The 27,519-nt window shown below is 39.2% G+C and overlaps 1 protein-coding gene across 6 annotated transcripts in view; it reads left to right on the forward strand.

Moving 5' to 3' along the window:
* SNX16 (sorting nexin 16) overlaps positions 1-25,245 on the forward strand; it is a 30,346-nt gene extending 5,101 nt beyond the window's left edge. For all 6 annotated transcript variants that reach the window (XM_048841044.2, XM_048841047.2, XM_048841046.2 and 3 more), the window contains 7 exons: positions 1,825-2,282; positions 5,307-5,393; positions 9,271-9,419; positions 18,772-18,841; positions 21,275-21,411; positions 23,292-23,411; positions 23,682-25,245. In XM_048841044.2, the coding sequence (XP_048697001.1) occupies positions 1,908-2,282; positions 5,307-5,393; positions 9,271-9,419; positions 18,772-18,841; positions 21,275-21,411; positions 23,292-23,411; positions 23,682-23,790 (1,047 nt within the window). In that variant the 5' untranslated portion in view covers positions 1,825-1,907 and the 3' untranslated portion in view covers positions 23,791-25,245. The remainder of the gene's footprint in view (positions 1-1,824; positions 2,283-5,306; positions 5,394-9,270; positions 9,420-18,771; positions 18,842-21,274; positions 21,412-23,291; positions 23,412-23,681) is intronic.
* The last annotated feature ends 2,274 nt before the right edge of the window (positions 25,246-27,519 follow it).

A 27,519-nucleotide genomic window follows, 5' to 3' on the forward strand; every position in this document is an offset into this window, starting at 1 on the left:
CTTTGTTTAGCCACGGTCACACTTTTTTGGTTCTCTTACTATGTTTTTTAATTTGGGGTATACATTTAAGTTGAGCCTCTATTATGGTGTATTTAAAGTTTCCATGTAGCTTGCAGGAATTTCACTTTTGGCAATGTACCTTTTTAATATCTGTTTAACTTCCTCATTTTTGTGTAGTTCCCCTTTCTGAAATTAAGTGCTACTGTGGTTGGGCTTCTGTGGTGTTTCCCCCGCCACAGAGATGTTAAATTTAATTATATTATGGTCACTATTACCAAGCGGTCCAGCTATATTCACCTCTTGGACTAGATCCTGCGCTTCTCGTTGGACTAAATCAAAATTGCCTCTCCTCTTGTGGGTTCCAGGACTAGCTGCTCCAAGAAGCAGTCATTTAAGGTGTCACGAAGCTTTACCTCTGCATCCCGTCCCGAGGTGACATGTACCCAGTCAATATGGGGATAGTTGAAATCCCCCATTATTATTATTGAGCTTTTTAATCTCTAATCTCCACTCGTTCTGCAAATGCTTCTAATACTTAATTGCTTCCAGCTCAAACCATGTAAAATGTGCCCAGATAACATGGTTATGAATGCCCTATAAATGCCTGCAATATTATATGCTCTACACTTAAGCATTTTTTTCATACTCATAATTTCCTTTCCAAGGATACTTGTCATATTTTAGTACATATTATATGTACGCAAATGTATCTTCCATTCCACCCACACCTGTAGGTTACTATGTGTTTCCGTTGATTCATAATATGTAAATCATTATTATTATTCATAAGGATTTGGTTTGTACTGTGTGCTTCTGAAGCCTTTCAAAAATGTATAATTGGTAACACTTCATGAGGGAAGCTTCAATTTGTTTATGCTAAATATTAGTAATTACAAAATTTTTAAAAGTTGCAGTTTGTTTTAAGTATCTATATATTTAACCTAAAGTTATAATTTTTCCAGCAGACTAGTGATGCAACACATGGGCGGCGAGGGACGCTTCCCCTTGGGAAGGCTAGTCCCCTGCCCTGCCTCGCCTCTTTCGGCCAAGGCCATGTCCCACTTGCTGCTCTCAGGCCCCACCCACACCCTGCTGAGAGTTGGGTCGGGGCCACGAGTGGATGGGGGACCTGAGAACTCAGCCGGGGTCGAGCTCTTGGCCTGGACCGGCAGAGCTCTCAACCCTAGCTGGAGCCCGGAGCCTCTCCGCTCTTTTGCCTCTTCCGTTTGCCCAAGCCCCCATCCTGTTCCACCTCTTCCCTTGCAGCTCGACCCCCACTTCACCTCTTCCGTCTAAGGCCCTGCTTCTTCCCCCTCCCCCACCCCTGCTGCAGCCCTGAGACAGGAAAAACTCTGTGCCCCCGCCAGGGCCCCGAGGCCATGGCAGGGAGTGAGAGCGCCTCCAGCCCCGGGACCATGGTGGGGGGAGATTTTTCTGAGCATCCCAAATCCACCACGGCCCCTCCTTTCCAGCAGTGTGAGGTTCGGGGAGGCTTAGCCTCCACTACGCGTCACCCATGATGCAACAGTATTTAAATGTAATCTTTTTGCGGGGGGTTATGTAATGGGATGCAAGTCATACCTTAACTATCCATTCAGGTTTTGAGGCTCTGAGAGGTAGAGGCACTTCTCTGACAATGCACCTTTTAAAAATTAAAGATTAACTTTTGAGGGGACACTTAAAATGATAGCACATTCCATGTAATGGTGTTTTAACTGTTATCTTAATGTAATTGTGGACTCCTCCAAATACAGTATTTTAACATTACATTCATTGTAGAAATATGAAGAAAGATAGTCATTTCAAAGTTTTCTTTGTTTCCAGATATTGTATTCTTGAAAAGAAGAGAATGAACCTTAAACTCTTGGACCACAAAGTATAGATTTGCTGAAGTTTTCTAATGAAGAATGGCAACCCCCTATGTTCCTGTTCCTATTCCTATAGGAAATTCCTCTTCCAACTTTACAACACACAGAAACCAAAGAAGTTCTTCCTTTGGGAGCATCTCAACAAGCTCAAATTCTTCAAAAGGGCAGCTGGAGGACTCTACCATTGGTAGTTTTAAAAAGATGAGTGTGCCTGAACAGATTGGCTCCATGTCATCTATATGCAGTAGTCCACTTGTTAGGACTAAATTTACAGCTGTGGACACATCTATTGAATACTGTACTCAGCCTATGGAAGATATTGAGCAAAATACAGACTCTGGGAGCTGGGAAGATCGACCTTCTACACCTACTATACTGGGTTATGAGGTGATGGAAGAAAGGGCAAAATTCACTGTAAGTTTGTTTCAGAGAAGTGCAATTCTTCCTGTAAAGATAATAGGATCATGAATTTGATTTCATAATGCTTTTCATTTAAATAATTAAACCTTCAGTTCAAGGATCTCGGAGTGCATTACAAATATTAATTTAGCTTCTAAATACTGCTGTGAGGTGTGAGAGTAGTTTCCCCATTGTACAGATGGGGAAACTGAGGCACGTAGGTTTTCTTTCCCAAAGTCACAGATACTCTGCATTAGAACCCAGTTCTTTGCCTTATAGATTCATAGATTCCAAGGTCAGAACAAACCATTGTGATCATCCAGTTTGACCTCCTGTATAACACAGGCCCATTGAACTTAGCAAAAATAATGCTTAGAGCATATCTTTTATAAAAACATCCAATATTGATTTAAAAATTGTCAGGGATGGAGAATTCACCACGAGCCTTGGTAAATTATTCCAATGGTTAATTAAATTACTAACTGTTAAAACTTTACACCTTTTTTTCCAGTTTGAATTTGTCTAGCTTCAACTTCTAGCCATTGGATCAGGGGTTCTCAAGCTGGGGGTTGGGACCCCTCAGGGGGTCACAAAGTTCTTACATAGGGGGGTCACGAGCTGTCAGCCTCCATCCCAAACTCCACTTTGCCTCCAGCATTTATAATGGTGTTAAATATATAAAAAGTGTTTTTAATTTATAAGAAGGGAAAGTCTACATAACAGTGAAACCGCCGCACAGCCCAAGCCAACAAGCATGGGCTAGCCACGGGTTTCTCTTTACTGTGTAGACATATTCTTAAAGACCTATTCATATATGTGTGTATTTGTATTTTCTTTTTCATATCATTCTGTGTATTTTTAAACCATAGTACAACTGTCTACAATTTTACCTTTATGAAGGACCAAATAAGCAAAAAGTAGTCTAACTCTCTGAGGAGGATTCACATAGATTTCCCAGAATTGAGAGTTATCAGCTACTGAGACTATAGCAGAATTTGTATTTGACCAGTAAATGAAGAATCTGCTATGAAAAACTTGAAGTACTGTAAAATTTATTATACAAGTGGAAAAAGATGGTTAAGAAAAATGTATGAAGAAGCAGAGTATATATAGGATATCTCTGGGGGAAGAATTGTTTACAATTAAATTGCCAGAAATTTCTTGCTTCTTGTCAATTTAATCAAGGAGCTGTATCAGCCTATACGGTGCAAAAAAACCCCAATATTAACTAAACTTTTCATTATTTTTCTTACACTTGGAAGTCAAGGTTGTAATCTTGGAGTACTGGAAGTATCTTCACATTGTTTTTACTAATAAAGTCATGAGTTCTTGATTCACTGCAGATCTTCATGTACTTAAATATTATATATTGTAGATCATTGATACTCAGCTTATTTTCTTTTGGACAATGTTAATATTTTCTGTGTAACGGTACCTCTTTAGCTCCATGGTATTAATGCATTTTTCTATACCATTATCTCTGCCTCTGTCACTTTTTTCCATGCCTCTTTCCTGTCCCCCATATCCAAAAAGGTTGAGTCTCCCATTCATAATGAAAGGTGGAAAAGTGCCCCTTCCCTGCAGTCCACAGGGGAATAATCTTGAGCAGCCTGAAGGAGGAGTACGCAGTGCATGGGGAGAACATGAAAGTTCATGCATGTGTGGTAAAGGGGCTTCCACCCCTCAGGTCTGCTGGCTTGCCATTGGTTTGGGATGGGCGAACAGGCTAGTCAGCTGGTTCTCCTGGAAGCCCCTTCTCCTATTTAAACTTCCCTGGGCTTTTCAAAAGCCTCTTCCTCCATCGTGGATAAGGCTAAAAGGGACCAGATTCCAAAGGTAAGTGAGACTCAGGATTTCACTGGTGGTCTTTTTGCTATGGGGAAAAAATGGGAAACCTGAAATCTTCAGACTAAGGTCCTCCCTTGATAACTGTTACCTCCCATGCAGAAGTAGGTAGAGACGTTCAGAAGTGAGTTGAGTCTCAAGGTTGGGCCTAGCTGGGTCTACCTCAAGTTATTGGTTGTATGTTGTAAGTCGTGAACACCAAACTGGACCCACTTAAATACCTGTTGTATGTGAGATGGGGAAAGGGCACATTAGTGTTAAAGTTTGGCTTGCTGCTTAAAATCCATCCCTTGTGCCTGTTCATTTGCATGCATGTCCTGATCAAGTGGGGTTGTTGTGGTGTAATGACACCACATCTGAGTCAAGTGATCAATGACTACAATTTTGATACTGTCAGCTCGGTCACTCTGAACTAATGTGTACATTATTGGCTGGTTTGTCATGTTCAGTCACTTGGGAGGACAAAAACTACCAGGCTCAATAAAAATAGAAGCCAAAACAGTGATTGTCTTTTCGGGAGGGCGGGAGGGAGCAGAGTTGTCCTGCAGTACCTGAACGTGTGAGTGTGTGCAACCAAATTTTCAAACCGTTATCCAGTGCAGATCTGGATCTTCTAGATGATACAGAGTTAAAAATTAATACTGCCCCAGAGCCTGCTTGGTAGCATCAATGTTATGTTTAAGAGTGAGATTGGTGTCATGGATCAGTAAAAAGTAAAGCTGTAATACAGGCTAATTCCAACAGACCTAATTAGTTATAGCATGTTTTGTTGATGTATCTTTGGTACCAAAGGTTTCAACTTAGGTGGAAAATACTTTGGGGGAAATCCTGGCTCCATTGAAGTCAATCGGAGTTTACCATTGACTTCATTGGAGCCAGGATTTCACCCTTTGTTCTTCGAGAGAAAGGAGTTTCCCTTTTTTGCCCTTCCCTTTCCAAGTCAGTCCTTAGTTTCCCCTTCATGATCAGTGCATGTTAATTTCCATTTAAATGTTAAGAGAACTTTTAAATTTAGGGCTTTTTAATCTGTAGAATATCTTTAGCTAATATGTTTGGTTAAACTTTTTTCATTTATATCATCCTTCCACTTTCTCGAACAGGAGAGTTATTTCAGCCTTCCAATCATAGAACTATAATAGGAAGATGCCCTGCTTGTACCCTTTTTTGAAGCTGCTATTGATTTTTACATAATAGGTTTACAAAATACTGGTAAAAAGAAGTCCAGAGGAGAGTTGGGTGGTTTTCAGAAGGTACACTGACTTCTCTAGGCTTAATGACAAGGTGAGTAACAAGTTTAAACTGGCAAGTTCTCAAATGATTTTGTGTGATCTTTCTATTGTTTTTGTTTCCTTTATTTCTAACTTTGCTTATCTTACGTTAACCTTTCTTCTGCTTCTGCTTTTGCTTCCTTTGCACATATAAGGGACTTGTTTGTTTATACTAATGACTGGAAAACACTGGGATTTATCACTTTTAGAAAAAAATTCATGATTTTTTTTCAAGTGAAACTTTTAATGCTTCATAATACACTGTGTATGTACCTGAGTGCAGGGTATTTAACTCATAATAATTAAACACTTGGATAGAAGTGGGGTAAGACTATCCAGTTTCTCTTATAAGAATGATAGAGTATTTATCTAACCTCCTCATCTTCATAGTGTCTCCAATGCAGTAGAATTGTATTGATCAACAGTATGATCTGATGCTCCTGATTTATATGAGCACCAAAAGTATTACATATGTTTATGGGAAATGCTAGTCTTCTGTGTTTGTCTTCAGAGATTTGTGAGTTAATAGATTCCATAAGTATTGATTTTTTTAATTACAAGAAGCTGATATAAAGTAAAGGCTAACACAGGAGAGAGCTTGTATATGCCAGCAACTTAACTTTGAACTTTACAGAAATAATATCCTTTTACAGTGAACTTCTGATATTTCTGCTGGACAAGTTTGTTCAGTGTTTATAGAACACAAATGGTGGGATACGTGAAAATTTAGGAGTATGGGAGTCTACAACGAGAAATGATATTTTCTCTTTATTCTCAAGAATAAGTCCTTCACATTTTGCCTCTTACTATTTGACATTTCTGTTTCCTCTTCAGTATGTTCATTGATGTTTCATTTTTATGTTTCTAAACACATTGTAATTTGTCTTTTCATCCTTGTTAAATTTTTGTTCTGTTCTTTCTCTTTTTGTTCCTTTTCTCCTGATCTAACATCAAGAGATTTAGGCACATGGACCCAAAGAAGCATGGGTGCAATAATGGTTATAACCAATGTCTTGGTTATTGTCTTGCAATTTAAGTAACAACTTGCACATTGTGCATATACAGTGTTTCCATGGAGTCCTTGTGCCTGTTGTTGTTAATTATCCTTTAGGCCAGGGGTGGGCAAACTTTGGCCCGAGGACCACATTGGGGTTGCAAAACTGTATGGAGGGCTGGGTAGGGACGGCTGTGCCTCCCCAAACAGCCTGGCCTCCCGCCCCCTCCCACTTCCCACCCCCTGACTGCCCCCATCAGAAACCCCCACCCATTCAACCCCCCTGTCCCCTGATTGCCCCAACCCCTATCCACGCCCCCGACAGGCCCCCCGGGACTCCCATGCCTATCCAAACGCCGCTGGCCCTGGCCCCCTTACCATGCCGGCTCAGAGCAGCATGTCTGGCAGCTGCACCTCCTGGCCAGAGCCAGACATGCTGCTGCGCCGCCCTGCAGGAGCGCGCAGCCCCACCGCCCAGAGCACTGCCCACACGGCGGCGTGGCTGCGGTGAAGGGGGGACAGTGGGGGAGGAGCCAGGGGCTAGCCTCCCCAGCGGGGAGCTCAAAGGCCGGGCAGGACGGTCCCGTGGGCCGCATGTGGCCCGCAGGCTGTAGTTTGCCCACCTCTGCTCTAGGCCACCTGTATAATGACAGGTGTCAAAATATAATAGAATGTTTAAACTAGAAGACCACTGAATGTAAATTAGTTTGTCCTCCTGGACAAATTTCAGAGCCTGATCTCCATCTTCCTCATTCTATGTACCGCTTTCGCACTAGTTAAAGCATGATCATACCCACTTCCTTCACATTTTCTCTTTCCTTGGCTGTAGTGTTGGTGGTATCAGTTCAATTGCTAGTAGCCTAGTCGTCATCTAACAATTAAATTTTGTTCGTCATGTCAAGACAAAGGCCAAGAATTGATAAACACAGAGATTTAACGCGACACTCTTTCTCTACAGGTCAAAACTGATGTGTTTTGGTGGAGAAAGCTTAATCTTGTTTTGTAGATGGGGGACTGAAGGCATTTTCTGGATGCATTACAAAAAAACATTACTTAGGATATAGGTTGTCAAAGTTGGAAACTAAGACTAAACTTTCACATGATATTGTCAAGGGAGTTTTGTTTGGAGGAGAGTGAGTGAAGGCCATTAATATAAAGCCTTTACTTTGAATTTCCTAGTTTTTTTATCAGCATCATAACATAATAAAGACATTTTGTTTGTTTTAAAGGGAAAACTATTTTAGTGGATTTTTTGTCTCATTCCTCTTGCAGAGTACTTTCAAAAATTTTTTTGGCTTAATTCGGAATTTTTCTTTATCATTTTAATAGGTGAATCCTCTCAAAGTTTTAGGCTTAAAGTGCTTTACAGTAAGTTAAATTGGTACTCTAAGGATAGACAAGACTTAAAAGAAGCAGAGAGAGAAAAGTCTGTGCACTAATAATTATAGTTGTTTACTCAACATGTATGTTAATACTAATACTGTGGTCTATCGATAGCTGAGCTAAAAGGCCATACATGCAACAGGGTTCAAAAGACATGATGCAATACACAAATCAGCTTAGGCTGTGGATTGGGATGATGGCAGAACCCAGATATAGTTACAGGTGTATGTAGCCTTCAGTTTTCTAGCAAGATGAAGAGAACATTACACTTAAAACCTCCAACCTAGGTTAGTACTGAGATTCATGAGATCATTTTTAATTTCAGGGAAATTACAACTAAGGTTTCTAGTTGAAATACAGGTGATATTTATCATAGAAGTAGACCATTGGGCAATATTTTTTGCTTTTATCATGGAATAGCTTTTAAATGTTTACTGCCCTGAGTAACTGATATGTATGATTGTAAAAACAGACACATCTATCTGCAGTAGTGCATAGGTGACTCATATTAAGCGAGAGCCCTCCCACACACCAACCACTTGCCCCACCCCCCAGCCTGGAGCCACCTCCTGCACCCCTGAGCCCACACCTCCTCCTGCATTCCAACCCTCCCCAGCCCAGTGAAAATGAGTGAGTGAGGATGTGGGAGAGCAAGCAGTGGAGGAAGGGGAGATGGAGTAAGCAGGGGCGGAGCCTCATTGATGGGGTGGGGCAATGGTGTGCGGTTTTCTGCAATCAGAAAGTTGGCATCCCTAGCAACAAATGACCCCTTGTGATATCTCAAATTTATTTTCAGTTCAAGACTATAATGCATGATTGAATAAGTAATAGTTCATTTTCATATTTCATTTGTATATTTTGGTAAAATAGTGTAAAAGTTAGTTATTTCTGACACTTCAAAAACATTTCATTGCTGTGTGAATATGCCACAAAATATTTAGCAGTGGGATTTTTGCTGGATCTGTGTATCTTGAAATGTTAATGCTCTATACCAGAAGTGCTTCATTTATGTGTCAAAACTGATTTTGATTGGCTGGCCCAAAAAAGGATGACTTGCATTCCTCTGGATTTGTAATGGCTTTTATATTTTTATATCTATATATCTATATAGATATAATCTATCTCTATGCTTTACAAACTATGTGCAACACCGATGAAATGTTTGATTCTGTAATACTTAGGATTTGCGCAGTGCTTTATAACTCATAACAATATAAAAAATTAAAGCATCAAAACACAAAAGTGAGGTGGGTAACTCCTCCCATTTTTCAGATGGAAAAATGGAGAGGTCAGTTGACTGCCCAGGGCCAAACAATGAATGGCAATGCTGTGATTAGAAATTTATAGTGTAGATTAGTCATTTTATGTATGCCAAATACTCATTGTGCTTGAGTTAATGAGGGTGGAAGGGAATTTGATTCTCAAGGTAAAAGCTGTTTAGTGGCTTATCTGAGTATTTCAGTAGGTACTTTATTTGTAGTCTTCCTTCATTTGTCTTTGGTTTCTATTTCAGTTAAAAGATATGTTTCCAGGCTTTCGATTGGCACTTCCACCAAAGCGCTGGTTCAAGGATAATTATAACCCTGACTTCCTGGAAGATCGACAGTTGGGACTACAAGCATTCCTGCAGAATTTAGTGGCTCACAAAGACATTGCTAACTGGTATGTGACTGTTTTGTTTTTTTTTCCCTCATGTACTCTAACACCTGGAGTTGGCCTCTCTAGGCTCTAACAGACTAGCCCATCTATTTGAGCAATAAGGTACAGAATTTTGTTGGCAGTTTGGCTTGTGCTGTGCAATCAACCATTATATAGATTTTACTGCATCTTTTTAATCTCCATAAAGAGGAAATGGTGATATATTCTATTTTAGATGGTTAATTAAAAATTGCACATTTAAAAAAAATTAAATGCAAGACAAATCACAAGGCATGTTTACTCTGGGATTATTTCTCTGTGTTGAATACAGAATTAATAAATGGCTTTTAATTTATGTTGGAATGAGATGATAGGCTTTCACAGTTTTAAGGGCCTACAGTACTACACCAAAATCACTTGCAACAATGTGCATAAATTTGAGGTGTTTAAAGTTATGTAACATAGTATTACCATGCAAGGTAGTTTTATTAGTGGTATGGCAACAAGAGTATTTCTATATTAATTCTGGTTTTCCATAATACAATAAAAATTTTCTAGAGTCCCACTGATATGAGACTTTTGAATTGAGGATAATTATACCCTCTTCTTGTGAAGCAAGAGTAACAAATACAATTTTAAGATTTCTTGGGGGAGTAATTGGGGAAGGAGAAGAGGTTGAAGTGGGTGCTGGGAGGGAGAGGTATAGATTAGAGAGCCTCTGCATGGTAGCCTACACTGAAACAAGGGGAATCTCTAAAAGAAAGGTAAATAGTGTCCATCTCTTTCACCCTCTCAGGGCTTGCACTTAGAAAGGAGCCGCCAAGTTGCTTCCTTAAACTGTATGAATGCGACCATGTGCTCTTCCCCTCAGCCCTTCATAGCTAAAAAAGCTGCCTTTTTATCTCAGGTTAATTAACATGCCTTAGCTATCTTGAGATAAAAACTGAAGACTAGGCACTTCAGTTTTACCATGAGGTAAACAGCCCTATGCCCCTGCCAGCCATGGCAGTTTACCATGGCAGTTTACCTCATGCTAAAACTGAAGTGCTTTTTCTTCAGTGTTTTTTATCTTGGGATAGGTAAGGCATGTTAATTACCCTGAGGTGAAAAAAGCAGCTTTTTTAGCTTTGAAGACAAGCCCTTAAGTCTTGTCTACACTTGAAAAGCTACAGCAGCAGGAAGCTGCAGCCCTTCAGTGTAGTAAACACTACCTGTGCAAATGGGAGGGCTGTTTAATTGTGCACTCATACATTCTCAAACAAGTCTTAGAGCATTTTTATAAACATGCACATTCTAAACGTAAGATCTAACAGTCAATTCAAATACCATGAATTCTGGACCACTGTATCCCAGAGTGCACAGCATACTACAGAGTGCGCAAAATTTGATTGCAGACTGAAGTGACCAGTTACGTTGGTGTAGGTAATCCACCTCGCTGAGAGGCGGTAGCTAGGATGACAGAAGAATTCTTCCATTGACCTACCTCTGTCTACACTGGGAGTTAGGTTGGCTTAACTACATCTCTCAGGGGTGTGGATTTTTCATATCCCTCCCTGACCAATGTAGGTAAGCCAACTTAATTTTCTAACGTAGACCAAGTTTGTCTCCTTATCATAAATGTCTTTTTGCAGAGTGCAAAAATTTCTATTGTATGTTTGACTGGAAGGCATCTTGTTCCAAAATCTTTTTTGGGATTGGTCCTAACTACATGACCATTTGCATGATAGCTGCGTTCCACCAGAAAAATGGAACTGTTGACCAACAGGAGAAGGCTTGTTAGTTTAGGAGACAGAATTTTCACAGAAGTTGGATCTAGCTATGGAACTTGCTCCCACAAGAGAATACTCATGGCCCTCACCACTTGCAGAACTAAATGCAGAACCTTAGTTTTTCTCAGTAAGTTCTTCCTACATAGACCCTGATGAGGAGGAAGTGTTAAACTAATCAAGCTATTCATCAAGCTGGGAAGTAAGACTTGTTTCTGTTTTTAAATAGTTGGGTGGTATTCAGATTGTAAGGCAGTGGGTACCAAATTGGTACTTAAAGTGTACTTAAATTGGCCATCATGATGGCTGTATCACAGAATCTGAATAAAATAGCTGTCCTGCTGGTCACCTCAGTCTGCAATCAAATTTTGTGCACTCTGTACTATGCTGTGCATTCTGGGATACAATAGTTCAGAATTCATGGTATTTGAATTGACTGTTAGAGCTTACGTTTAGAATGTGCATGTTCATAAAAATGCTCTGAGACTTGTTTGAGAATGTATGAATGCACAATTAAACAGTAAAGTTCTTTTTTTCCACCCCACCATCACGAAGAAATTGAATACAAAACCCTTTACTAAAAGTGTTTTTATATGAAGTAAAATCAGGAAATTTAGTTATGGCTCTGACAACTGTTACTTGGTCAAGTTGTACATCCCGGTCTTTAAATTCAGTGTGTGTTTGTTTTAGTTTTAGAATTGCCCTTACAGTTTTGCTTGCCTCTAACTGGTTTAGTCCCACAAAACTGCAGCACTGGTTATTATGCTGTTCAAGAGTCTCTTAGGTCTGATCCACACTTAAGAGTTGTATTGAGATAACTATTTTAATTAAGAGTGTAGCTTTAAAAAACAAAAACAGAATAATTACACCAGGGAAAGCTCTAGTGTGCCTGCAGTTATACTAGTGTAAAGGAATAGCTACACCTGTATAAAGCACCTGTATATTGATATAACAGCCCACACTATGGGTGTTGTACTGCTTAAACTATACCCGTATAGTTATGGGTACAACTTTCTAGTGTAGATAAGCCCTTACTCTGCTGCCATGCATCTGTAGTTCTATCAAGGGCCTCACATCTCACAGTGACTCTCATATTTAATAGGCCTGTCATGCATCTTAGAGAGAGACATGTTCCACTACAGAATATCCTGTAGCCTAGTGGAATGTATCCCAAGCCAGGAGACCATGAGTTGTTTTCTCAGCTCTTGCACCAACTGCTGTTAATGTTTCAGCACACTTCACGACCAGCATTAACCAAGATCTCATGCCCTATCAAAGGGGTGGTAATTATTATTCACACATATTACATGTAAGATACCTGAGAAATTGCACAAGATCACATCAGGCAGAGCAGGAATAGAAATCCAGTCTCAAATATGACAGATCCACTTTTCCATGCTGACTTTCAGAAGGAATATGCCAAATGTTGAGGTATGACTCTACTCCCAACACCTGGAATCCTGATACCTAACATTCTAGTATTGTCCGAGAGTGAGTTTTCCAGTAGTTACACATGTGACATGTCTTCTAGAGGTTTGTCTATAGCTGAAATGGAAGAAATTTGTACTGTGGATCTGAAGGTCATGGGCTTGCACCCTGCTGATGACCCATGTTGGAGAAAATGTGTATTATGACCCCTTCTTAAGTTAATGCCATTCCCAGGAGTAACAGTTGGAATGGTTTTGTATTGTAAAACGTATTTAGAAGTGAATTTGAATATTTTGCTTATGTTTTGTCATATTAGTGTTCATATTTTGGTTAATGGGAGCTTTCCTTTGAAGAAGGGGTGGCGTTGTGGTACTTTTAGAGTGTGTTTGAAGAAGTGAGTGTATCAATGTCAGAAAACTTGCCTGTGCCTCCAAAACCTGGTAGACCCTGCCCCTGTAAGCTCCAAAAAGTTTAGAATTTGATTTAATAATCTTATTTTTCTAGAAAGTAAGCCTTATTCTTGAAGGTGTAACATTCACACTGATTGGGGGACTTGTTGCCTCATGTCATTACTAATAAGTAAGGCTACATTTTAGTCACGGATATTTTTCGTAAAAGTCTGACAGGTCACGGGCAGTAAACAAAAATTCACAGCCCGTGAGCTATCCATGACTTTTATGATATACCCCTGATTGAAACTTGAAAGTGGGGCTGGGGGAAGGCAGCCCGGGTGCTGGGAGAGTGGTCGGCGGCATGGAACCCGGGACCCCCTCTGGTGCTGGCCGGGGTGGTTGGCGGGGCCGTCAGGCTCCTTATCTGGCTCCACACTTCTTTCCTCCCTGCCCCCACAGCAGCAGAGTTTCGGTGTGGGAGGGGGTAGGAGGTTGGGGCACTGGACGGGGTAAGGCAGGCGCTGGACGGCGCTTACCTGGGGGGGATCCCCAGAAGCAGCGACATCCCCCTCACTCAGCTTCTAGGCAGAGGCATGGCCAGCCAGCTTTTCCCACCGTCTGCAGGCTCCATCCCTGCAGCTCCCATTGGCCGCGGTTCCCAGTCAATCGGAGCTGCGAATCCAGCGCTCTGGGAGGAGGCAGCATGCAGAGCTGCCTGGCCACGTCTCCACCTCACAGCTGAGAGAGGGGGATGTTGCTGCTTCAAGGAGCCCTCCAGGTAAGCACTGCCCAGACCCCGCCTCACCACATCCCTGCCGTCTCCCACACCCAAACTCTGTTGCTGGGTGTTGGGGGAGGGGGTCGCCCGGTGTCCCGAGACTGCCCCAACAGTGGCTGGTGCGTCTGGTGAGGGGCTGCCTGACCTGCCCCTGAACGAGGCACACTGGCCACTGCAGAAGTCGCTGAGGTCGCAGAAAGTCACGGAATCTGTGACTGCCATGACAAACTTGCAGCCTTACTAATAAGCTATGGAACCTTTCATCAGTAGGTCACCAGTCTGAATCCTTCCTGGCTCAGCAGGGATTAAAAATTACCACCTTTGAATGGCTGTTTGGAGGAGTCTGTGGATCTCTGTTCTAGCTTTGTCATCACACCACCACATATTGTGCTGATTTGCTGAGAGGCCAAGAACTGCGTGGGTCATGGAGACTGAACTACCTTTGTTCTTTTGAGAGGAAGTCTTTTCTTTGTTTTCCCTTCCCTGCCATATTAGGGTTGAGGCATGCTGGCAAAGCAGCATGTGTGGGAAGCTTGCCTGCTGATCAAGAACTTCTTTTGCTAGGGCTGTGAGGTGCCTTTCGCTAGCACTAAATTCACACAATAATTTAAAGCTGAAATGTATGGTAGTATGCAAGTTGTTTGCAAATATGCAAATTATGTCTGAATTTGAATAAAAGGTCACATAGAGCAGCAAAAAACTTAGTAGCTATGCATCTTGTCTGATCATTTTCCTGGTGCATTGGAGAGCCAGATCTCTACCTACAAAACTTAACATACTCCTGCAAATTCATGTAATGGGGCAGGAGGGAGAAAGAAGTCTAACCTGCTGAGTAGGCTGTGCTTTGTTCTTCAGAAGCAGCAACATCTCTCTTGTCCCTCCACCCTACCCTAGGGGGAGTCTTAAAGGGAGGCACTCAGTTTCCTGCTGTTGAGATTTGTAGGATAGCTTTACACATGTGTTTGCTTCCTCTGCCTCCCCTGCCCACCAGATGCAGCATAATGCAGCTGTGTCTTTCACTTGGCACTGCTGCCTGTTTCTGTCTTCTTGCCTTCTTATAGATAGGCAATAGGACTGAGGGAAGAGGGAATCATGTAGTAACAGGTGGTAGGAGAAGCAGAGGGCCATGCAGGGGGATTAAGAAGGTGGCGAAAACTACAAAAGGAGAGGCTGTTCTAGATTTGGTTTTGACAAATAGGGAGGAACTGGTTGAGAATTTGAAAGTGGAAGGCAACTTAGGTGAAAGTGATCATGAAATGGTAGAGTTCATGATTCTAAGGAATGGTAGGAAGGAAAACGGCACAATAAAGATAATAGATGTCAAGAAGGTAGACTTTAGCAAACTCAGAGAGTTGGTAGGTAAGATCCAATGGGAAGCAAGTCTAAGGGGATAAACAGTTAAAGAGAGTTGCAGTTTTTCAAAGAGACATTATTAAGGGCACAAGCAAACTATCACACTGTGTAGGAAAGATAGGAAGTATGGCAAGAGACCACCCTGGCTTAACTAGGAAATCTTCAATGATCTGAAACTCAAAGATCATTCTGGGATGTATCAGGAGTGTAATAAGCAAGACACAAGAAGTAATTCTTCCGCTCTACTCTGCACTGGTTAGGCCTCAGCTGGAGTACTGTGTCCAGTTCTGGGTGCCACGTTTCAGTTAAGCTGTGAAATAAATTGCCTTGGGAGGTTGTGGACTCATCATTGTCTAGCCGACTCTTAAAAATCTCCAAACACTTGTCAGAGATGGTCTAGATCCGTGGTTCTCAAACTCTGGGTAAGGACCCCACGTGGGTCATGACCCGGTTTTAATGGGGTCACCAGGACTGGCTTAGACTTGCTGCGGCCCGGGTCTGAAGCCTGAACCCCACCACATGGGGCTGAAGCCAGAAGGCTTCAGCCCTGGCCAGCGGGGCTCAGGTTACAGGCCCCCTGCCTGGGGCTAAAGCCCTTGGGCTGTGCCCCCTCCCCTGGCCCAGGGTGGTGGGGCTCGGACAGGCTCTGGCTTCGGTCCCCCGTCCTGGGGATGTGTAGTCATTTTTGTTGTCAGAAGGGGATCGCAGTGCAATGAATTTTGAGAACCCCTGGTCTAGATAATACTTAGTCCTGCCATGAGTGCAGGGGACTGGACTAGATGACCTCTCACAATCCCTTCCAGTCCTAAGATTCTATCTCACAATCTGAGAGGGGAAACTCCCTTCCCCATTATGGTCTGAAAGGGTAGGGATAAAGGAAAGGGGAAGAGAATCTCATTTCTTCCTCTTTTCTCCCTAAAGTTCCTGATTGGAAGGGGGATGGGGCAGTGAAATTAAAGTTAAACACCATAGTAATACAAATTAAAATGCATTCCCAAGGGAGTTACAGTAAATAGTAGCCATAACTTTTAATTTCTTAATTTCTGTTAATGCAAAAATGCATAATGTATATTGTTGTACTTGACTCTAATTTGCCAAATAATTTACAGTAGAAAATCACAGGACTTCCCACAAGCTGTTCTACAGAGACACCAAGGAATTGATATGACCTATTGTAAATAGAAGTATTTATATAGCAGACTGAATACTTAGATGTAATTGTTACGCTTTTTGGTTATCCTCTTTCCACACTAAAGAGCTTTACAGTATTTGTCACATTATTCTAATCCCACATTTTGTAGTGTAATAGGATTTCCACCAAAATAATGTGAAACTAGATACTTTAAAATACATTTGGACTGAACTTTCTGAAATCAAGGGTGAAGATATTAGAGGACAATGGTGAGCTGCCGTGCTTTTATGTAATAATTCTTCCGCATTAGCCATATGCAATCTCATTCAACACAGCTCACATTTTATAAAAAGAATGGTTCAACCAGATAAAGATGGACTATAGAACCATATTAAAAGAGGGTCAGCTGTTTAAACAGTCAACTAAACAAATTTTACACATTGCTCTAATATGGTTGTTTTTCAATATGGCCCAACTTTCTGTGGTTGAATAACTATTTTTACATGTGAAAAGTGTTGGATTGGGTTTTTTTTTCTAGAAAATTAATAGATCACTCTATAATCCAATCAGTCATGGCTGGAGCAAATCTAAAATTAGCAGTTGGATTAGATCCAGCCACAATTGTTAGGATTACATAGTGATTTCAAGTACTATGTGAATATTTAAAACTCAAAATTCTTAGGAAAAACTATTTTAATTGCAGAAAACTCTGGACAAATAGTTTACACTGGTCACAGTTTGAATGGGATGGAGGCTTGAAAATTAAGGCCTGTAATGAAAGTCTGGATGCAGTCTTAACTTCAGAGTCAATATTGTGTCTCTCACATGGGCTCCAACCTCCACTTAATCTATAAAACAGCCAACTGATTTCCCAGAGAGGAACTGTTTACGGTGGTGTAAGGGGTACTGCTGCCTACTGTGATTAAAAAGTGAGGCGATTGGGGCAAGTGGGAATTTAAACTTCATATTGGCAAAAATAATTCCAAAGAGGGAGAGGTCTCTCGAACAGGAAAGTTGAAGCACCATCAACTGGTCATTCAAAACTGAGTTGAAAAAAGCATTTAGGAACATACTCGACAATCCAGCAATCAAATGGAGTATAGCAGTCTCTTTCCACTAGACTGGTGGACTGCAGAGTGAAAAGCTGAAAGAAGAAAAAATAGCAAAATAAATGGTTAAGCATAGGGTGGAGAGTGTATTTCTGCATTTCTAGTTGCCAGTCTTAATTAAAGTTGGTTAATTAAACAAGTAGGTGAAAAAAACTTGTTCCCATTAAGTTTTACATGTGCTCTTCCACAACACTGAACACCTGTTCCTGTGTTTCAGATTTTGGTGTGGTTGAGAGAAGGGGAAAATGGCATTCCCTGCATGCAACCTGTAGGGAGTGAAGGGGGGAATAGGAAATTAGGGACCTAGACTTGTGTTTCTACTGTGCCAGTTTTAGCTTTAGACACTTAAAGGGTGTAAGGGACTGCTTTCTTGACATTGTTTTTAATCCAAGTTAAAGATGATGATGATATCTGTAGCAGGGTAAACCAGAACCCCAGAAGTCAGGTCTTGGCCAGTCAAGGAAGGAGATAGATTTGAGGAAATGTTTTTTTTAAAAAGTATTTAACTTATTTAATATTAATATTTTTTAAAATGTTTATTTTTTCAAGAAATGTACAAAAGCTATGCAGTGCAATGGGCATGCCCGGCACTCAAATTAATAATTACATACACTAAGACAAAGGAATGCAGACATTATATTATCTATTGGTGTGAACTTCTAGGTTCTGTTTTCTGATACAGGAAATGTCTGGCTTCTAAAGATGAATTCGTATTAGTTACAAATGTCATCTATAAAATATAGGTTTTAGTAATGACATAACATGTCCCACTTACATGTAATTCATCCAGGTAACACCAAACTTGGTACCTGGAATTTTTTTACTGTGTATTGGTTAATGGATTGGGATTTTAAACCAAGATCCTGCAAATAGATCTATCTTTGTGTACCCTTGTGTCTGTGCAGAGCCCCACTGATGTAATTGAAGAAGAGATCCCTAGAAGGTTCTAGCCCTTACTAAATAGTACTGTAGTGATGTTAGTTCATCTTTTAATATTTAGTAACCAGGAGAACTTTACTGTTAAATATTTAAGGTGCCTGGGAAATAGCTAGTCAATTGTCATCAAAATGATCAATTTCTCTCAAGAAGCTCAGAAATCCTCATTTTAAACTAAACTCCCCTATATATTTTAAATTCATAACTTAAGCATGGATGTAAAAGCTTATGAGAAATTCATATAGTCTCTGTTAAGTACTGTTACTGGCTTAACACACAAGCATGGCTGACATAAAAAGAATAGTATATAAACACTTATGTATATTGGCGGGAATAATATGAAAGCATCGATTCCTTTCATTAACAAAATCATTAGTCACTTGCAGAAACCCTTCAGTTGTGTTCATCTTTAGATATTGTTGCATGTTACTTTTACACCTCAGCTCAATATATATATATAATTTTTTTGTTTTTTGGTGAAGCCTTGCAGTGAGAGAGTTTCTTTGTTTGGATGATCCACCAGGTCCATTTGATAGCCTAGAAGAGAGCAGGGTAAGTGCTATATAATATCACGTGACAAGAACAAATAGTGAATATAGAACAATAATAATATTTGTTTTTAGAATATTGTAAAATATTGGCAGAATATTGTCATTTTTCCTGTATAGCTGGGGTAGACTTTCATTAATTCATAATCAGAAAGCAGTAACTGCTTGTGCTTAATTTTAAAACTGACCAACCATTTTTGAATGATCTGGGCCCATTAATAATCTTTTGTCCTCTTCTATTGATACAATGATCCCTAAATGTGCTTTGTCCTCAGGGGTTACTACCGTATACTAGTTGTTGGCACAGGTGAAGTGGGTAAGAAGATAGCTAGAGTGTTAGTGGCAAAGGTCTAGTTTAGAGTATGACAAACTACAGGATAAAGTTACTGCAATTGTATGTCATAGTTGTACAAGTTAGTTTTCTGGCTTCACAGTAGCATCAGCAAAGTCCCAATGAGCAGAAATATTTCAGGTGGTGAACAGATGGTTAATCCACGCCATTTACATTTAGTAAAAGAATCGCATGTTTCTCACATTGAGTTACTTTGCAGATAAAATAACTCTGATTCAGATTGAGCTGTCTGTTGTGGCAGCAGTCTTCCCTTGCTTGCATTTCAGTTCAGTGGAAACTTCAGCAATGCTTTTTGCAGGGAGCACATTATCTTGGTGCATTGTAATTTATACTGTCAATTTGTTTCTGGATGCAGTCTGAAGTTTAGACCTATAAAGCCATAAACAAATTGAGGCATGGCTGTCCAAAGCTATGTCTGCATTGGGGAATTTTAAAAGAATCTCACTGGTTCAAATGAACGCATATTAATGCTGGTGGAAGCTAAAATGTAGATGCAGCTCCTTCAGCCAGACCCACTTTTACCACCCAAAGAAACCTGGAACCCAACTTCTGACAATCTCTCTCTGGGTACATCATTGTGTACATCTTCAAGGATTCAGTGTATCATTTTGTATAGTATACACTTTCATTTCGAAGATGGTGAAATCAGTTTTCATGTTAACTATTTGATTATAAACTGAGGTAAAAACAAACCATTTATAGTAATGCAAACTAGTTGAATGACTAGTTCACGCTAATTAAACAAGCATTCTGTTCATAGCAATAATGATCATACACATATTTTCCTGATAGGTATCTCAAGCTTAGATTCTGGTAGCACTAATCCATCTCCTTACCAGCCTAACAACTTGTATAGTACACTTACTGGTGTTTAGTCCCATGCAGATTTCAATAATTTCTTTGGGCAGCAGGTATGCATATACCATATTTTCCAGGGTTATTTTTTTTAAAAAGTACGTACCCATTTAGCACAATTAACAGCTGCTTTGTTGACTCTTAATTCAGTGTGTACATTTTTCTTTCTTTGTGGACTATTTATGTGACAAACATTTAGGTGCATTAGTCTAGCTGTTCATACAGTTTTATAAGGAATTTGTATAAATGTTCTTACACTACTTGTACATGTATAATGACCAATCTCTAAACCCGGAATACTCTGACATTCTGCAAAATACAACAGAATCCACATAAATGGCTTCCTGAAATGGAACACCTGCTTAATTGGAGTCATTGTTAGGGGTTCACTGAAAATGTTCATTGTGAAGGTTTAATTGGGTGTCAAGTGTTTTCTGGAAGACTATTCCTGCTATGCACAGGTGTGAACAAAACTCATGCTAACCTGACAATTTGTTTCTAATGGCCTAGGTAAATTTACTATACCATAGGAGTTTGTTTCTAATGGCCTAGGAATTTACTATACTATAGTCAATAAGATGAATTAACTTTTAAACCATGAAGTAATGTAAAGTCAGATATCTTTTAATGTATAGAAATATCTTTGAATTGGGGATACATTGTGTTTTGTTTCAAATCTATATAATTGTAAATATTACCACCAATTTCATTAATTGTTATTCAGCGATGGACTTTTATGTTGAAGCAATCAGAAGTGCTCATTACTGGTGGCAGACTTACTGCTAACAGTAATAGAACAGTAGGCTAGATGCCAAGACTTGTACCATATCCTGCATTAAATGGCTATATAGCAGTATACTTTAGCCTTACACATTAAAACTGGAGAGAGTTCACTGTGAAATTCAGTAGGGTATACATGCAAGGATTACTTTCAGGATGAGGGCCTACTTTGTCAATCCTGTATTTATTTTGCAGTTGGTTACATAAATGTCTGGTGTGACATGGCAAAAGTATTTCAGTTGTGGTATGGTGTAATAAATGGTTCAAAGCCAGTTACATCTTTTTATTAAAGACAAAACTACAACTTTTAAAATTCATTAGACAGCTCTTCAGGGGATCAATACAAAGAAAAGCAACTATAACCCTGTAACTATTGTACATTTTTAAAAGAAAAGCCGTAAACTCAGTCCACTAGGGTTACTGGCAACTAACCTTGAAATTTTCTTTTAGGCTTTTTGTGAAACTCTGGAGGAAACTAATTACCGTCTCCAAAAAGAACTTATTGAAAAACAAAGGGAAGTGGAATCATTGAAGAAATTATTAAGTGAAAAACAACTTCATATAGATACTGTAGAGAAGAGAATTAGGTATGTTGTGGCTTCAGTATTTTCAAAATTTCACAGACTGATGTTAGTAGCTATCCAGATACATCAGTCAAGTGGCTGTGCAGAAGGCAGCGTTTTAAATAATGCTTTCTCATATGTTGAGGGGCTAGCTAAGGAAATGTTCTGTGTTTGTTTTTTAAATCATTTTGCCAATCATACTGTTCCACCTCCTCTAAGATCAGTGAGAACAGGTAAGAAGGTTAAGTACAGTCCGAACTTTGCCTCTGCAGTCCTTCGTGTGTGGAATGCCTTCCTGGAAGTGAGAATGGTGGTTTATTTGGCTTGCTTTAGAAGTTTTAAAGTTCCCCTATATCTGAAAGCCTTTGACATGGCAAAATGATTGCTTGATCTGTTCTTGTGGTTTCATCTCTTGTATTTCATGTGTGTTTGTAGTTTTAACTTTGTTGCTCTGAGGTGCTTGGCATGCTGCAGCAGATAAATAATTTGTAGTCCTGTTTCAAAGCTCTTTAAATCAAAGAAAAAGTGGTGGCAGGGCTTCATAATAAAATTTTATTGTGCATATCTGCTAAAGTATGCAGCAGACCCAGGGGAGATGATGTTGAAATATTGAGAGTTCTGCAAGACCTGCTGAATCTATCATTCTGGAATTTTATTTGGAAAGGAATGAGTCCTCAAAGCCATGTTAGGTGCTTGAAAAGCTCTAGAGATGTGTGCTATGGCATATACAAGTTCACTAAAACAATGAATATGGTGTTGGATGCATGACTTGAATTTAGTCATTAACACAATAAGAAAATAGTTTGAGGAACTGTTACTGCAGCTATTGCAAAAAAGATTAGGAAAACTCACAAACAAGCCACCAGTCACAATAAATAAAGTTATAAATATTATGCTTTTTATAGCTTAAATTTCAACCAATCTGAAGATCTACTGTCATAAGATTGTTTTCAAACAAATTTTAAATGTTTCCCGTCCAACTACAGTTTCTTCTTTTCAGAACACTCTACTTTGAAAGCAGCTTTACCTTTTTTAAAAAAAGTAGTAGGAGTAGGGATTGGCAGAGATGTATGTTTGGACAGGAAAAGAATAAATTTGACTGAGGTGGAGAGAAGAGATGGAGGCAGGAATGAGAAGGAATTAATGAATAGTATGAAAAAACAAACAGCTTTGTACTTCATTAATGTTACAATTAAGTGCCAGATATATTTCACGGACGTAATATGCTCTGGGGACAATCCATATTCTCATGGCAAAATACCCATTTTTAGCCAGGATCTGTAGTACAGGAACTTGCCACTGACCTAGTCATTTTTGTCCCACCATGCTTCAGGAAAGACCCTGTTACCTTTCTATGTTTCATTGTTAATGAAACACTATCCTACTTAGGCAAACTTGTGAAAAAAATTGTGTGTTTGTTATATCCACCAATACCACTTATTCTCTATCATTGGCAATTTTCTATGACCTATGTTGTACAGGAGGTCAGACTAGATGATCACAATGATCCCTTCTGGCCTTGGAACCGATGAAGTAGAGCCTTAAGAAATATTGTTTAACATTCATCTGCATTCGCTGCTGATCTCTTACCTGAAATCACAGTCCTCTGTTTGGGGCATCAGAATCATTTTGTGATATGAAGGACAGAGGATTAGCTTCAGGTGAGGAATAAGCAGCTGGAGCTGATGAGCTGCTCCAAAACAAAGATCCTGCGTAAACTATGGAACTTTCTAATAATAAAAGAAACAAGAGGGGTAAGTAGGGGGAATGATAGTTGTTTCTAAACAAAATGTCTCATTTAAAATGAAGCATTAGTGGCTCTTCAAGTGCTGATTCACTACTGAATGTTTTGTCAAATATATTGGTTATATTCTACATAAATGTCTCTCTTGAATTTGCTGTAGGGATTTGTCTTTAGGAAATGGGAAAACACGCAGAATGTCAGGAGAAGAAAGTGAGTGCAGTGGTGAGGTGGAGTCTTCTGCAATAGAAGCAGATCAGGGTGCCTTGGGAGATGACAGCTGGTAAATGCAACTTTATTTTTTAACTTAAAATACATTAAGTACTTGACTGTATAGACATACTACTCATCTGTGTAGCACAAAACTGTTTACTGCACAATATTAGCAGCTGTACAATGTATTTGATATGGACCTTGGAGAAGAGGAGGTTGTAGACTTGCAGTGAGTAGTAGTTACCTAGTTTTGCAAATGTTTTGCAGATGAGAGGCATGAAATTAATACAGAGCAACAAACTGGTTTCTGTATGACTTACTTATTGATCTGTTGTTGCAGCTCTGATAAAGAGAATCATCAGACATGCTGGAGTGGCTTATTGGCTGAAAACTCTGTACCAGAAATTGAAGTTGCTGAAGTAGCATATACTGCTGATGAAGAGGAATAAATTAACAGCAGCTGTCATTACCTTCAAAAGTTTCATAATGCTTGGGACAGACTATTCATAGGTAAAAGCATGCATAGCTGTAAAGAATTTACAGCAAAGAGCAAGAATGCACACATTGATTGTTTACATAAACAAATCCTTACAAATTATTCACATAGGAAATATACTCATTGCTGCTTTGATTCAGTTTTTATCCAGCCTTTATATATTTAATATATTATACAATCTAATTAGGGCTAAATTCAGCTATGCCTAGATTCTTAAGTACTGAACACAGAAGATCATGATGATTTGCTAGCTAAAGCTACGTATGTGTAGTCACCAGTCACATGTGACATGTTACGTATTGCATGTTGCTACAGATGTGATACATTTAATGTGTTCATCTGTTTGTTTGTTTTTTCACATTCTTATATAGCCATAAATTAATGCTCATTGAAGTAAAGATGAACACAAGTTGGGTTTAATAAGACTAGGAGCTACTATGTTTTTAAAGTTCTAAATGAAAATTTCTCTGGAGTTTTAATGCAATAAAATAAGACTTGCAGTGACAAAAGAAAAGGATTTATGAAATGAGATTATCAATGGACATTTTAATAAAACAGACTTGTAGTAGTTGCTGAAAGAAGTGAGCCATGGAAACCCAACACATGGTGTATGTTCATCCCGTTGTAGCATGTTGTAATAATTGATTTAGTTCAGTAATGCATCTTTATATCCTACACCTTTGTCACACTCCCACTTAATGATAAAATCAGCAATGTTGCCTTTTATCCAGAACACTACCTCTTACCTTCTTGCTAATGCATACATACTTTGGGTTTTTTTAAACATAATCTAGATTATATGGAGATGACTGAATGATTTGTAAAAATAAATAAATAAATAAAAAGCCATATTTTTTCTTCACATTCATAATTAGGTTGAATCTAGTTTCAATGTATTTTTGTTTCGATATATTGTACACATGGGAATATTGCTACAAAACATTCTATAGCCTATTTTTCAAAATGTATTAAGCCAGGTGATGCACTTTATAATAATTAACTCATTTGTGCCAAGTTCAATTGGCTAATTTCTTTTGAGAAAGGGGAGTTGCAGGGAGGGAGAGGATTATGTTATGCCTTTTTGTATTTTACTTGTTCATTGCTACGGAAGTTAGCTGTAGTACTCTGGGTAAGCTTTATGAAATCTTTCATACAGCTTGTTTCTGTTCTGTACTTATTTACTGAAAGTGCCTTGTTTTCTTCTGCTTTTCTAGTGGGAAGAATGCTCCCCCTTCTCCCCACCCCCAACCACCCCATTTCACTCACTCCTTTGTTTAATGCTGTTAATATGCAGTGTCTATGTGCTGGAGTTTTCAAAGCTAACTTTGTATTTCAGGCTGTATATATAATCTTTATGTAGAACTGTATGAACCCTTCTGGGGAAATAAAACTACAGACATCACATCAACTTTCTTTATCTGTTTGGTAGAAAGATTTTCAGTGCCTTGTGAGAGAAAAGTATAAAAATCTATCTGAAAGACAGATCGGCAGTGTCTTATTTATGTCATACAGTTGTTCAACTTCTAGTCTAAACTCAGTCATCTTTGTACCAAAATTTAATGTCTGCATGAAAATGTAGGAATGCTGCACAACATATCGGGAAACTTACTGTACTTCTACTGAAGGTAAAATAAAAAGTGATTAAAGAGTTTGAATATCCTACTGGGATAGCCTTTAAGGCATCCAGAGAATTCAATACAATTACTGACTTCTGGTACATTTAAAATTACTTATCTTTTTTGATAACTTGTCATCAAATCCCAGCAATCACTTACATGTTTAAAAAACAGGTCTGAACTAAATGGACTAAAATAGTATTGGTTTTAGGATTACAAATGTTTTTAAAAATATCTTGAATTTCGCTGATCATTTAGACAACTCTGTTTTAAAATTCTCCACCTATGTTAATTTTCTGTCTGCCTTTACTCATTTAATGAATATAAGCCTAAATACAAAAATTTTACAAAGCAGTTAAATGGGAGGGTCCAGATTTGTGGGTGATTTTGTTTTGCCCTGCCCTCCGTAAAGATTGTAGTAAAGTAGAATACCAGAGTTACGAACTGACCAGTCAGCCCCACACACCTCATCTGGAATCAGAAATACTCAGGCAGCAGCAGAGACCAAAAAGAAAGGGCAAATACAGTACAGTACTGTGTTAAACATAAACTACAAAAAAAATTAAGGGAAAGTTTATAAAAAAGATTTGACAAGGCAAAGAAACTGTGTGTGCTTGTTTCATTTAAATCAAGATGGTTAAAAGCAGCATTTTTCTTCTGCCTAGGAAAGTTTCAAACATGTATTAAGCCAATGTTTGGTTGTAACTTTTGAAAGAACAACCATAACGTTTTGTTCAGAGTTATGAACAACCTCCATTCCCAAGGTGTTTGTAACTCTGAGGTTCTACTGTATGCCTCTGTTCTTATAAACTGGGCTTTAATTGCCGTATCTTGTGTGTAGCCTCTATTCCCTTTAAGCACACTTCCAGTTGGTACCTCTCAGATACTTATGTGGATTGACACAGTAAGTTTTTAAATCAATTATTCATACAATGCATTTGAAATGTACTGACTAAGGTTTCCCTGTAATAGTCAGATGCAGCTAAACAAAAAATGCAATTTTGTGGAGCAAATACTTAGTATCACCTTATGTAAATCCACATAGCATACAATATGGGACTTCAATGTAGTTACACCACTGATAGAAATACAAAAGTAATTCCTTTTGGAGTTCAGCAACACAAAGTCATCTTGAACATCACCAGTAGCTAATTTTTTACCTCTTTGTTTCTCTAAAATTCACTTTTTGTAAGGTTCTTTTCAAGCTCAAATACCCTTCTATACAGTTATTTCAAACATTCTGATTCTAATCCAACAAAAACCAGCTGGCAGTGGTTCCATTCATAAGCACTGAATTGTGGATTTTTTTGTTTGTGCTGTTGTCAATGGGTGTAGCATGCAAATTGAAATCAGAGCAGAGTCAACTATATAGATGGATTACAACCCAATAATGTCCTTGCCTCTGTTCTGCCAGAGTTGATACATTGTATCATCTACTCCAACCTGGAGGTTGTTTTCTATTAACATTGCCTAGCCCGTATTGCTCCCAGAGCTAATATTCTTCCTTTCTGTATTAGTGCCTGACTACTCTTTCCTGCCCCAACTACCTCATGCTTATTTAGTGAGTCTTGCTTTTATTTCAGACTATTTCTCACCTTTATCAATAACAAGTTGGATTTTTATTTCTATCCTCTAAAGTATTTGCAATCTGTCCCAGTTTTGCATCTCTCTCATTTGATTAGTGTACTCTAATGTGCCCTGTAAAATGAATGAATGAAAACACTGAACAGTAGTGAACCAAAAATGGATCCCTGTGGAACTTCATGTTGTGCCTATCCCACTTTGACAATGAACCATTAATTACTATGAGCAAAAATGCTCTGTTGGGGTCTACTCAAGGGGGGGGGGGGGAGCAAATGCACAATGAAACCAGGCCTGAAATTTACAGGTGAGTGGAGCCTATGCAGCATGATCCTCCTTACAAGCTCCTGCTACCTTCCCTCTGACTCATCTGTTTGGAACGCCACAGCATTTGAGTGGCAAAGTCCTAGAATAGGACTGGGGGATAATAAGATGTAGCCATGTTAGGTGGTAGGCTCTCTGAAACAATATTCTGAGAATATACA

This window comes from Caretta caretta, chromosome 2 (genome assembly GCF_965140235.1).
Source record: "Caretta caretta isolate rCarCar2 chromosome 2, rCarCar1.hap1, whole genome shotgun sequence".
Taxonomy (NCBI): domain Eukaryota; kingdom Metazoa; phylum Chordata; order Testudines; family Cheloniidae; genus Caretta; species Caretta caretta.